This window comes from Carcharodon carcharias, chromosome 20 (genome assembly GCF_017639515.1).
Source record: "Carcharodon carcharias isolate sCarCar2 chromosome 20, sCarCar2.pri, whole genome shotgun sequence".
NCBI lineage: Eukaryota > Metazoa > Chordata > Chondrichthyes > Lamniformes > Lamnidae > Carcharodon > Carcharodon carcharias.
Window position 1 is genome coordinate 57,872,354 of NC_054486.1, and position 14,102 is coordinate 57,886,455.

General features: G+C 37.8%; 1 protein-coding gene across 6 annotated transcripts in view; it reads right to left on the reverse strand.

Moving 5' to 3' along the window:
- Positions 1-3,640: 3,640 nt before the first annotated feature.
- daam1a (dishevelled associated activator of morphogenesis 1a) overlaps positions 3,641-14,102 on the reverse strand; it is a 202,813-nt gene continuing 192,351 nt past the window's right edge. For all 6 annotated transcript variants that reach the window (XM_041214678.1, XM_041214682.1, XM_041214676.1 and 3 more), the window contains 2 exons: positions 10,484-10,654; positions 3,641-5,642 (listed from right to left, as the gene is read on the reverse strand). In XM_041214678.1, coding sequence (XP_041070612.1) covers positions 5,439-5,642; positions 10,484-10,654 — 375 coding nt within the window. In that variant the 3' untranslated portion in view covers positions 3,641-5,438. The remainder of the gene's footprint in view (positions 5,643-10,483; positions 10,655-14,102) is intronic.

Sequence of the window (14,102 nt, forward strand, 5' to 3'; positions counted from 1 at the left end):
TGAAAGTAAGCCAATGGTTTCACAAGGCCACAAGAAATGTTTATAATTACTGAACTATTACATGACAAAATGTGGCAGTCTGCAGATCACACATTGGACTTGTCAGTCATCTCAGGACTCATCAGACCAGAGCAGAAGTCATCCTCGAACGCGAGGAACTGCCTAAAAGGCTAAAATAGGGAGCTGAACAATTAAAATTCTTGTACATCAACTACATTTTATAAAAATTAACATTCATAAGGCTCAGATAGTTTACAAATGACTAAAACCTTAACACATTCGTCAAACAGTCCACAATGTTTGAAACAGATGTTGAAAATTGAAATCAATAAGGGCTTGGTCATGTAATAGTAATTCAGTAATTATCAATATTTCTATTGTCCTTGTGGGCCATGAAACCATTACTTTTTAAACAAATTTTGACAATAAGTTAAGCCAAAATATAAAGTCAGAGCTATAGTGACATACTTCACCCCTGCCACATTAAGATTAAAATTTGGAAATAAAAATTTGGGACTATAAAGCAAAGTTAAATTCTGGGGCTAAAGCAACATTGATGACAAGTTTGTGGCTGTATTGAACTGCGTATGTAGAAAACAGGAAATGAAGATCACATCACAGCAAAGTGCCATTCAAGAAGTGACACATATCATTAAATCTTACATTTGGGATGTAATCTCTGTACATCGCACAAAGCACAATTGAGAGATTAAGAAACCTTAAAACGAAGTGTACTTTTTTGCCAGTTCCTCAGATTTCACAAAGCTCAGTGGGATAGTCCCTGTGGAAAATTGTTCATGCTAATTCCGTATTGAAACTCTGTATACATAGAGTATTTCAGATTGCGGATGTTTACAGCGACAGTTTAAGACAAAAAGAATGAGTCACAGAATACAGCTACATGCAAAGTTATTTGTGTCCCCTTGTTTGAAATACAGATTCAAGATTGAGCGTGTCATTTTGCAATTGTTGCTAAAATACAATAGCCAAATAATTTCAAAATGTATATTTTCAAAAGACAGCAGCAGTTTCTTGTTCATTGCTGATAAGCAGAGTTATATTAGGAGCTATACTTGGACATTACCAAGATTGAGCTATTTTTGACCAAACTCTGCAATCTTTTTTTAAAAAATACACCAAAAGTATAAAATTTCTAAAAGCTTATTCTGGCATGTCATCATATACATAGGAAATCATATACATGTGTGTAACAACAAATAGTTTAAATGATTTTGATCCTGCATCTGAACATACCCTATGCACAAAAAATATAACGGCCTGAATTTTTTGCCACCTCTCTTCTATTTTTCCTTAGTTCTGTTGAAGAGTCATTCGGACTCGAAACGTTAACTGTATTCCTCTTCGCAGATGCTGTCAGACCTGCTGAGTTTTTCCAGGTATTTTTATTTTTGTTTTGAATTTTTTGCTTGTTGGGCACGCGCGATTGACAGGCCTGGGAGCAAACTGGAAACAGGCCTCCGACTATGATTTCACACTGGCTGGCCGATTAACGGCCAGCCAGAAAGAAATGTGCGCTGAGCAAGGCTCAGCACTGCTGGTGGGAGTGGGAAGAGGGTGGGTGCTGACATTGTGGGGGATGCTGGTGAGCGCTTCCAGTGAGCTCGATGAAGGCGGACAGCTGCCTTAGGGAGCAGCAGACCTCCACAATATAAACAAAATAAAAATGCTGCAAAATATATGTCTATGCAGCACAATCAAGCATCTGAAAGCATATCTCATTAAAAAAGTTCCCAGATATCTCATTATTTTATTTCCCCACGGAGGTTTCATCCCACCCTGGATTGAGGTTTAAGCCAAAATGTAAAGGCCGCCTGGACAATTTACCATTGGCGGACAGGCCAAAGTAGACAGGTCACGAAAAATCGCTTTCAATTGCCTCCTTAATGGGCTTAATTGCCCGCTTGTTGGTGCGCCCACCCTGAAGATTACTCATGTGCGGGATAATGTCGGGACACTGACCCAATGTCACCTCACTCTATTTCATATCTGTTCGGGTCGGGCGCATGCCCGCCAACGAAGTGTAAAATTCTACCCAATGTTTCTAGAACTGCTTGTTTAACAAACCTTGTTGGCTGATCTATCAGCTTATTGGTTATAAAGAAAGAGAAATTTATTGCATTAGTCTGGGCTAGATTTAAACTCTGATTCCTGAAGTCAAAATGTGTTGATACACACACATATCTCTCAAATTCGGCAAATACTTATTGTACTTCTCTTCTAATAGCTGCACAATTTTGGCTCAAATCCTAGCCAGTGCCTAATTTTAAATTGGAATGGAGTGCCAAGTTGTAGGATATAAATTCCTATTCGACCCATATGTGATTAAAATCAGTCCAAGAGATCTTATTGACCATGTACATGACCTGTTCATCCAGTCATCTATTATGAAATGCAATCTCTGTTTCAGCCAAGAACCAGCAAAAAACCGTTCGCACTCAAGAGAGCATCAAAAATTAGAGGGCACAGATTCAAAATAATTGGCAAAATGAGTAAATGTGATGCAAGGAAAAACTTTTTCACCCAGAGGGTGGTTGGAGTCTGGAATGAACTTCCTTAAAGGGTAGTGGAGGCAGATTTGATCGAGGTATTCGAAAGGAAATTGGATTACTACCCGAAAAGAAATAACGTGCAAGGTTATGGAATTAAGGCAAGGGAGTGGGACTAAGTGAATGCTCTTTCAGAGAACCAGGGCAGATTTGATGGGCCGAATGGCCTCCTCCTGCACTGTAAAGACTGTGAATATTTATCCTTCAGTCAATAAAACAAAGAACAGATTATCTGGTCATTATTACGTTGCTGTTTGTGAAACTTGGTGTGCACAAATTGGCTGTTGCAATTCCTACGTTATAACAGTCCTACATTTCAAATGTACTTCATTAGCTGTAAAAGGCTTTGGGACACCCGGAGGTTATGAATGATGCAATATAGGTGCAAATCTTTCTTTCAAGTTTACTGCATTCTGTTCAATTATCTGCATTTGCGTCATAATGTAATCATGCACATGTTTACAGGAGGATGATTCAATATACACCATAATATTCTTTACTCCACATCACACAACCATATATAGATATTAATTCGAAAACTGTTAATCTCTGAATTTTATATTAAAATACTTCACATCTATCATCAGGTAGTAAGGTCTTGAAGTAGGATTTTGATGTAAGTTTGTAAGTAGCTTTAAGATGCATAAAAATCTCTTGGTGATTTACTAGAAAAAACAGTTTTTCCATTAATTGATGAGGTCAGCTTGTCAACATTAAGCTATTCACAAAACCCCAAGATGGCATTCCGATTTTTGAAATTCTGATTTCAGTCTTCAAGAAAATGAAAATATTTTCTAAATGGTTTCACACAAAACAAAATGTCATTCACATATGTAAGATTTGTACCCAAAATACACTGCTTCATTAAAAATTATAAAATTGCCTTCAACTTATTAAGCCACAATCAAACAGCAATAATGAATACATCCAGAGTGCATGCAGCATTAAATGATTCTTCTACACTTAAATGTCAATTTCCAGCATTGGAAATTGAAGAGCGTTTAGTATCTGCTGCACTTTGTAAATCCACTACTTTTTACAAATACCATCGTCTGACAGGATACACAAAACAATTGTTGAACTACTTTTCTTTATTGCATTTTACCATTTGGATCTTACAAGTCGAAAAGGTACACGGCATTTGTGACGGCTCACATATTATAATGATATCCCACTAAATTACCAAACAAATGAGATCCTTAGTGTACATTCCTGTCTACAAATATTTTAACCATTTTTGGCATTGTTTAAAAAAAATTCATCAAATAAACCCAAGAAACCAATGAACTTCTTCTACCGGAACCAGCACCAGTCTAAAATACTTTTTAATAGTGGCACATGGAACTGCTTTCACACTTCCATTTTGGAAAGGAAAAGCAAAATGGGTGTTTCAAAGTCTGTAAGGAAGGACAGAGTGTACACTCATGTGGACACACATGTATACATAGAGAGACACACACACACACACGCGCGCGCGCACACACACATACAGACCTAAGCTTTTATAGTGTTCTCACTCTTTACAGGACCAATCAGAACACTTATTTCCCCTAGCCAATATTTTAAACTGCACAGTGTCCAAACAGTTGTAAAAGAAAACATCAGATCCTGAATCACAAAACTTTACGAGAGCGAGCCCTATTTATAAACACAAACCTGTTTGCAGGCACTTTGGTTAAGGGATCAAGTCACTGTACAGTGAAAAGAAAGGCTCTTCTTTAGTTGCTACCAAATTAATGCCTTATGATTCGGCTACAAAATTTGAATAATTTTTGTTACAGTACTTGAATATATATAATGTCTGACACCTCTCCCCAAATATGTCCAAATATAAATAGGCTGTAGAGTTCGATTGTCCTGAATTATTCACACTGTCCTTTTTACAATAGCCATTTTCATTCTGCAGTTGTGAGTTGTAGTTAGATACGAGGTTATTAAAGTCATTTTTTATTCAAGTTTCAAGCACAGTTTTTTTTCTTCCTTTGAACAAAATTCTCTACTTTTCCCCACACCCCCCAAACCAATATAACTGACAAGAACCATTTCAATTATATTTTGTGTCTGGTTATGGTCCTGCTGTAGAGCTGCCAGCAGCAAGAAAAAAGGTTCAACATTTCATTGCCCCTTCAGAGAACCCTTATTATCATCCCCATTAATTATGGAATGTTTTTATAAAAGCAAAGGAAATCTGGATATCACCAAAGTACTATAAACATATTCCCATGATCATACTCGTTTTCAGTCAGAAAATAGTTGAGTAAACAGTGTTTAAAATAAAATATTTGCCAACCAAGAATAGTTCTTAAAAAATGATCAAGGGAAATTACTCAATTCCTTGGAACCAGGTCAAAAGCCACAGATGTTTGAGGGTCTTCAGCAATACACATTTCAATTGTTCCTTTTATGCTCCACTTATTTAAGTCTATCCGGTCTTCCCAGCATGCTTCAGCTTCAGATTCAAATCCAAGTAATCATCAGCTCCATAAATCTAACTGCATCAGCACCATCTTTAATCCATTAGGTTGCTTAATTTTTCATTCAGTTTGGATGGAATGCTTACGCAGCAGAACATTTGTGGAAGGGTATGTTTTTATAATGAAATCAGGAAAACAGAGTTCTACTCATTAGTTGTGTGAATCCTAGGAATGCTCGAGTGTTTTCTGTGCTTCAGCACCACATAAACAAACTTCTCTTATATTAAACAGTGGTGCATGCAAACCCAGCTATAAAGAGGGAAAGGGAGCCCGCTATGAAGAGCAGCAGCCATTAATAGGGCCAATCGGCAGTATAATTGGTCAGTATAATCACAACAGGACAGTAACGCGTAAGCCGGCTGCTACACAACCGTGATTCTGCACTACAGGTGATGGCTTAATAGTTGAGCTTTGTGACTGGTCGTTCTCGGCTACCATCCACTTGGCTGGTGACACGCTTCCGGTTGCGCTTCAGCTTGAAATCTTTATCAAAAACCTCTCCCGAACGTAGAGCTGAAACCAGGTCATCGAATTCCCCTCCCTCTTCACTACCTTCTTTTGCCTTTTTTGCTTTGCGCTCTCTCTCGCGTTGTTCTTTAAGCTAGAAAAAAAATATGAAAATTGTTTCAACTGGAGAAGTGAGATCATGTTTCATATATTATACATATACATAGTGCAGATTGCAGAATTCATTGCTAACCCACAGCCTCACTTAATATCCATCCCGGTATATCGATAACGATATTTAGTAAAACTTGACCCTTTTAAGACTAGATTCATTTTACATTCAGTAAGTTAACAAGGTCAAGGAAACCATTTTAATTCTAACATGTGGCTTTCTGCAGCCATTTCATATTCTGTTTTTTGATTTTGTACCTGGACACCAGTCAAAAACAGATGATTAAATAAGCAGTGAGCCTCAATTGAATTATAATTGAAGACTTAATAATTAATCATTCACTATGTTAAAACACTGGGTTATACTTAAAACTCAAGTTGTTTTTAAATTCCATTCTGCAGTTTCTGTAAGAAAGAATGTATGATCAAGATAAGATGGTTTGCAGTGAGATCACCAGGGTCTTGGTCAAACCTTATATGGAACTTAACGATTAGAAGGTTTGTACAAAATCACATAGAAGAGGTAAAATTAACAGTTTCATTGTATTCCAAATGGGACAATTTCTGCCAATGGCTGAAACCAACTGTATCAATTCAACAACAAAACTGACCAAACATTAAGTTACAACCAAGTTGGGGTAGTGACTATTAAGGGGTTAAAAAACCCAAAGCTAAGACAGACCCCTTGCTAGTTGTGTACTGAGACGAAGTACCCAAAGAGGCAAGATTCTGGTTGGAGTTGTTGTCAAAGAAAGGGCACCAAGGGTTCTATTTTTTCAGCCTGATCAACCAATCAGACACATTAAAGTCTATTTTGGACTGATAAGCATACCTTTTTCTTTCTATATTGAGTTATTTACAATTAGATCTGATTCGGAAAGGCAGTAGTGAATTGATCGTAATGTCAGACGTGCGTTCTATATATTCGATTAAGAGGGCTTACCCATAAAATCCCATCCCATACACTCTGGCTTAAGTAATTCTATATTTTAACTCTGTATCAATAAGTATTCTTCTTTCAAATAAACTTCTTTTAATTTGCCATCCGAGAGCCCAGTCTTGTCTTATAAGTTAAAAGTCTTGAGTTAAAACAAATCAATGGTGATTGGGTCGATTGCAATTGGATTCAAGTAATTTATAAACCCATACAAATTTCCTACACCCTCAAGTACAATGCAATATCTAAAACATTTGTGGAAGATCTTTACAATTAGTCATTACGTACCCTGTTGCAGAAAATAACTATTGGTACAAATCATAATGACAACATGGACAACAATTTTTTATTGGTTGATAGGAACCTACCAAACGAGATATCAAAAGATAGGTGGATGGGCGTGGGGTGCAGGGAATGAGACTATAAATATCTGACAGCAAACAATATAAAAGAATGTTGCCACCAACTATCACTCATTTGATGAGTTACCTGATTGACTTTGTTAGTTAGCTGTTTAGCTCTTATATCATACCAATAAGACCTATTCCAATTAATGACTTCTGGCAATATTAAAGTTGGAATGCCCTCTCTTTATTAAAAAGAATCTTTAACTTAAAGCAAGTTTGCAAACTACAAAAAAAAAACTAGATCAACTAATCCACAGATTTTTTCTTATCAGCTATGAACAACACAACTGAATAATTCTTTTAATATAAATATCTAGGGATCAAAATGATCCTCAGCTACAAAATCCACTTGTCCAACATCAAGCTTCCTTTGTTACACTAGATAGGATGAAATCAACACCAAATCTACAACATTCTGAACTCAAAAATCTGAACGACAATAATTTGGAAATGTCTGGCTTTAAAACGACATATTACAGGAGCTTGTTTGATTTCTTTTTTATACACCAACTTTGTCTGCAAATGTGATGCTACCTTCACGAGCGAAATCAGGAAGCATCTCAACACAAAAGCTGCTAAAAGTTTGAAAATCTCTCCTGCAAATGATAGTTGATGCTAGGTCAACTGTTAATTTTAGATCAGAGATTGATAGATTCTTGTTAGCAAAAAGCATCAAGGGATATGAGGCAAGGTTGGGTTGTGGTCCTGCCACAATCTCACTGAATGGTGGAACAGGCTCAAAGGGCCTGTTCCTGTTACTATGGAAGTATTGTACCTGCTCTTTATAAATGACTCCTTTCACCATGCAAATGCTTTAGAAGAAGATGGTAGTTTCAAGTGGAAAGAGTAATAAGCATTTCTTGTAATTTATTCATACAGCCTCTTAATGCCTCTTACTCTAGTTAAGCATAATTTTTGCCAGTGTTCCAATAGACACTATTATTACTATTAAAAGGTTCTCTTATTGATAAGATTATGTTACGATCCCCAGCTGAGGTTACAATTAGAATAGTTGAAAAGCAGGGGGCAAAAGAGAGGGGCAAAACAATCATGATCATTGAAAAAGTATTAGGATAACTAATGGGACTCGAGGCTGACATGTCCCCTAGATGTGACGGCCTGCATTTTAGGATTTTAAAGGAAGTATCTGCAGATATAATGGATGCATTCATTGAAATTTTCCAAAATTCCCTAGATTCTGGTAAGGTCCCAGTGGATTGAAGAGATTGAAAAGCCACAAATGTAGAAAGTAGGGAGACAGAAAACAGGAAACCATAGGCCAGCTAGTCTAACATCTGTCATGGGAAAATGATAGAATCCATTATTAACTAGATAGTAGCAAAATATTTTAAAAATTGTACTGCCATCAGGCAGGGTCAAGATGGTTTTGTGAAAGGGAAATAGTGTTTGACAGATTTATTAGAACTCTTTTCTGGATGTAACAAGCAGAGTGGAGAAAGGGGAACTAGTAGATGTAGTGCATTTGGATTTCCAAAAGGCATTCAATAAGGTGCCACATAAAACATTACTGCACAAGAGCTCATGGTGTAGGGGTGATATTATTAGCAAGGGTAGGTGAACTAACAGGAAACAGTTGGGATAAATGGATAATTTTCAGGTTGGCAAGCTGTAACTAGTGGAAATGCCTAGGGATCAGTGTTGAGGCTGCAAACATTTACCATATATATCAACGACTTGAAGGGACTGACAGTATTGTAGCCAAATTTGCTAACATCTAGATAGGTAGGAAAGTAAGTTGTGGGGAAAACACAAAAAGTCTAAAAAAGGATACAGATAGTTGAGTGAGTGGGTAATAATTTGGCAGCTGGAGTAGAGTGGGAAAAAATTGGCAGGAAGAATAGAAAAGCAGAATATCATTTAAATAGAGTGATAGCAAAAGGCTGCAGTACAGAGGGATCTGGGTGCACTTGTACATGAATCACAAAATGTTAGGATGCAAGTATCGCAAGTAATTAGGAGGGCAAATGGAATGTTGGCCTTTATTGGAAGTAGTATTGAGTATAAAAAAAAGGGAAGTCTTGTTACAACTGTATAGGGCATTGGTAAGACCACACCTGGAGTACAGCATAGAGTTTTGGTCTCCTACTTGAGGGATATATTTACATTGGAAGCAGTTTAGAGAAGGTTCACTAGGCTAGTTCCTGGAATGAAAGGTTGTCTTATGAGGAAAATTGAGCAGGTTGGCCCTATACTAACAGGAATTTAGAAGAGTGATGGGTGATTTTATTGAAACATATACAATTGACAGGTAGATGCTGGGAGGATGTTTCCTTTCATGGCAGCACAGAACTAGGAGCACAGTACCTTTAGGTAAGGGGCCTCCCAGTTAAGTTGGGGATTAGGAGGAATTTTATATTTGAGGAAGAATTTCTTCTCCGAGAGTCGTTAGTTTTTCAAATTCTCTTCCACAGAGAGGTGAAGATTGGGTCATTGAATATATTCAAGGCAGAGTTGGATTTTTGACTGACAAGGGAGTCAAGGGTAATGGGAGAGTTAAGTCCACAATCAGATCAACCATCATCTTATTGAATAGAACAGGCTCAATGGGCTGAATGGCCTAGTTCTGCTCCTCATTCTTATGAGCCTTACATGTGCAAATGAACTTTTAAAAAATAACCTGAGTACAGACCAATCAGAACCAGAACTGCTTCAGGTCATGTGTGAAATACACCCACAAAACTGGTAGCATAAAACTTGTAATTAGTTATAATAAAAACAAGAAACAAACATACACTGAGAAGTATCACCAACTCAGCTATTTTGCTAGAAATCTGCAAATGATCCTATGAACTTAAACATCTGTTACATCCTAACCTAAGCTGAATTCACTTCATACTTCATGTTTGAGGAAATGACTCAAATCTTTATGCCCAGTTCTCAGTATTTCCCAAGGCAGTGAAGCCTAGTAACTGCCAATAACAGCATTATTTGAAAAAATCTGATGGCACTATTTCAATAAAGAATACGGGAGTTATCCTCTGTTTTGTAGCCAATACTTATGCCTCAATCAACATCACAAAAAATCTGGTCATTAACACATTGCTGTTTTTGGGCATTTGCTAAGCTCAAATTGGTTATTGCGTTTCCAATATTACCATAGCAACGACATTTGCTATAAAGCACTTTGCGGCATCCTAAGATTTTGAAAGACACTATATAACATCTTTCTTTCTTTAAAACGCAATGACATGGAACGATTAGACATTAGAAGTCAAACCATAGGGAAAGTCCAGATCGATTCAGAGTTTAATAAATGTAAGCATGAAACTTATAATAATTGACATTCATTCCTGCTACTACCTTCCAATTTTTTTGCTGAATATAAAACTAAAAGAATACATATTTATTTTGAATATTTGATATTATTTGATAATTTATGAAAAAACAAAAAGCTGTGCCTATGAAAAATCTATCACTTGCACACGGGCTCATGCTCCTCTCAAATTCATCTCATCTGACCTGTGCCTCCATTTTTGCCCTTCGTTCCTCCTCCTCTTTTCTCCTCCTCATGTTCTCATTTTCTTGTTTGGCCTCTGCGAAGGCTTGGAGGAACTGATCAAAAATCCCAAAGAACTCATCAGGTTGTATTCTGCTGGTTTCCTCTCCAAAGTGCTTTATGGCTTTATTAAACTGGGAGCAATGTGTGGTGACGGAGAAGGAGAAAAACAGAAATTTGCTTATCGATCAGATAACAAATAGAAAGCAGATTTGCAACAAAGAATATAGTTATCATGCAGATAAAATTGCTCAAACAGTACAGTAAATTTTCAGCTGTACAATCAGAAAATCCAATTTTTGACAAGGACACTAAATCTTTCCATTTTTCACTGATTTTAGCTCGAAATATGCAACTTGCAATCTGATGAACTTGGCCAAGCACCAGCTGCTAACACAGGATGTAATTATTTCTGATGAAGAAAAATATAATAAACTTCCCAATTGGATAAATAGCACATTTTGCAAAAAAGCAGTGAGATTTCCTAGAGACCAATAGTCAACACACGAAACTTAAATATTAACTTTGAAATTTCTTCCTCATCTTATGTTAGAATTTCATCTTGCCTTGCATCAATCCTAAACAATGTTATCATCTCTTGGTAGAGACCAACTACATTATGGCGCAAATCTGCATCCTATCACAGTATTTGGCACTATTCTTTGCCAAATGGCTTTCCCCATTGCTTGTCCACTACATTCAATTGCACTATTCCAGCAAAGCTCTAGTTATGCCCAAGTCTTCCAATATAATGCAACAATTTATATCATGCGCAGAATTACTGCAGCAGGATTTCCACATCAATTAATATGCAGCCGAGTAAGGTCAGCATTCTTTGTTCCTGATTTCAGCATGCCTCTTTAGTCCTCAACTACTCTCTCTCTAATCTTCTTGTTCTCATTTCTACTCTTCCTTTACTTTGCAAGATCTAATAAAAGCAGTAGTAAAAAGAGCAATACACACTGTGGTGCTCAGTAATTCATTTTTGATCATAAAACTATAGTAAACATTTTATTAGTAAAACATTCATTTACAAAGTTACTTTGATGTAGCTCTTCTTTCCCTCTTATCATACTGTTTCACTATTAGTACCATCTGTACACATTTCTTTATAGTCCTGAGGCAAACGTATTCATTTTATTAAAACAGGAACCAGGCATGTAGTTAAGCATTTGAATAAAGGATGTGTAACCACAGAAAGTCCTGAGAACACCAGGTGGTCAAAAATATATTCGTTTCTGAGCAAATTTCTACATGACCAATATTTGTGTTCAGATATTAAATAATGACAAGCCTCTAGCCAAAGACAGAAGATTATACCATAATTATTTAAATAGTTGTTTGGTAGTACAGAACTTGAGTATTGCTGAAAGAGAGATATAGAAGCTTTTGGTCTTGCACTCATCAGGACACTTTGCAAGAATATCAATATAAGGGGAAAACAACAGTTTATACCATATGTGGAAAAACTCAGCAGGTCTGACAGCATCTGCGGAGAGGAACACAGTTAACGTTTAGAGTCCGTATGACTCTTCATCAGAACTGAAGAGTCATATGGACTTGAAACGTTAACTGTGTTCTGCTCCACAGATGCTGTCAGACCCGCTGAGTTTTTCCAGCTATTTTTGTTTTTGTTTCAGATTTCCAGCATCTGCAGTATTTTGCTTTTAGCTTATACCTTTTGTGAGGAGAGTGCTGATTGGTTGGCAAGTGATGATGCCATGGAGAATGCATCAGTGATGGCAACTGACAGTTAACTGCCAAGCATCGTTTGAAATTTAAGCCAGGCAGCTTGACCCTGACTGGTCACGGCATTGGCCTGAGTAGTGAGTCAGCAAATGGCCGTCACTTATTTTGTTTAGCTGAAACAGGCACAATGTGTGTACATGTTCTTTATGTCTGCAAAGAACAGGGCCCTGTGAGATAGGCAGAACGTCTTTTTAGCTCGACAGCAGCATCCTGTTAGTGGTGAATACCACTAGATGTTGCTAATGCATAGTAGCAGCGTGAAAACAGCTAATTTCACTTGTGACAGCCTTAGGCCCATTCATGAGTCTGCGTGATAGACAGAGCAAAATGATCTGATCCAGGTATGCAGGATGCCTTTGATGCGCCCTATTTCAGAATCAAACCTGCATGGTGAGCAAATGGCTCGGGCCCTATTTACAAGGTTGCTGATAAGATCAATCTTATCGCATGTGGAACTGTAAGAATCTCTATGCATATATTGACCAGTGAAGGTGGGCTAGTGGTAGACTGTGGTAGAGAACCCCCTAGCAAGTTCCTCAACTAGTACGTCAAGGAAGGGGAATTCATTTGACTGTCCCATTTCAAAGGTGAATTTGAGTGCTAGATGGAGCCCATTAAGACATGTAAGGAATATTACACTCAGCTGTGGATTTGAATACAGCAAATGTATCATCCACATATTGGAAATATGCAATGGGTAGGAGGTTAGGTGTCACTGCATCGAAGATACGTTTTTCATGGAATGCAACAAAGTTGTTTGCGAGAGATGGGCCTAGAGGGGATCCCATGACACCACCATCTATTTAGGCATACAGTGTCATTGAAACTGAACTCAACATGGCGAGATGCTGAGTTCATAAGTTCAATGAAAAATTTGAGCAACAGGTGAAGCTAGCTGTTTCATGCTACTACTATATAACAGGAGTGGTATTCGCTAATAACAGAATGCTGCACTCAAGCCAAAACTATATTCTGCCTATCACACAGCGCCCTTTTCTTTGCAGACAGAAAACATACACACACACTGTGCCTGTTTCAGCTAAAAAAAATAAGTGACAGCCATTCACTGACTCATTCCTCAGGACAATGCCTTGACCAACCAGGGTCAAGCTACCTGGTTTAAATTTCAAACAGTACTAGACAGTTCAAAACAAAAACAGAATTACCTGGAAAAACTCAGCAGGTCTGGCAGCATCGGCGGAGAAGAAAAGAGTTGACGTTTCGAGTCCTCATGACCCTTCGACAGAACTTGAGTTCGAGTCCAAGAAAGAGTTGAAATATAAGCTGGTTTAAAGTGTGTGTGTGGGGGGGGGCGGAGAGATAGAGAGAGAGAGAGAGGTGGAGGGGGGGGGTGTGGTTGTAGGGACAAACAAGCAGTGATAGAAGCAGATCATCAAAAGATGTCAACGACAATAGTACAATAGAACACATAGGTGTTAAAGTTGGTGATATTATCTAAACAAATGTGCTAATTAAGAATGGATGGTAGGGCACTCAAGGTATAGCTCTAGTGGGGTTTTTTTTTTTAATAACGGAAATAGGTGGGAAAAGGAAAATCTTTATAATTTATTGGAAAAAAAAGGAAGGGGGAAACAGAAAGGGGGTGGGGATGGGGGAGGGAGCTCACGACCTAAAGTTGTTGAATTCAATATTCAGTCCGGCAGGCTGTAAAGTGCCTAGTCGGAAGATGAGGTGTTGTTCCTCCAGTTTGCGTTGGGCTTCACTGGAACAATGCAGCAAGCCAAGGACAGACATGTGGGCAAGAGAGCAGGGTGGAGTGTTAAAATGGCAAGCGACAGGGAGGTTTGGGTCATTCTTGCGGACAGACCGAAG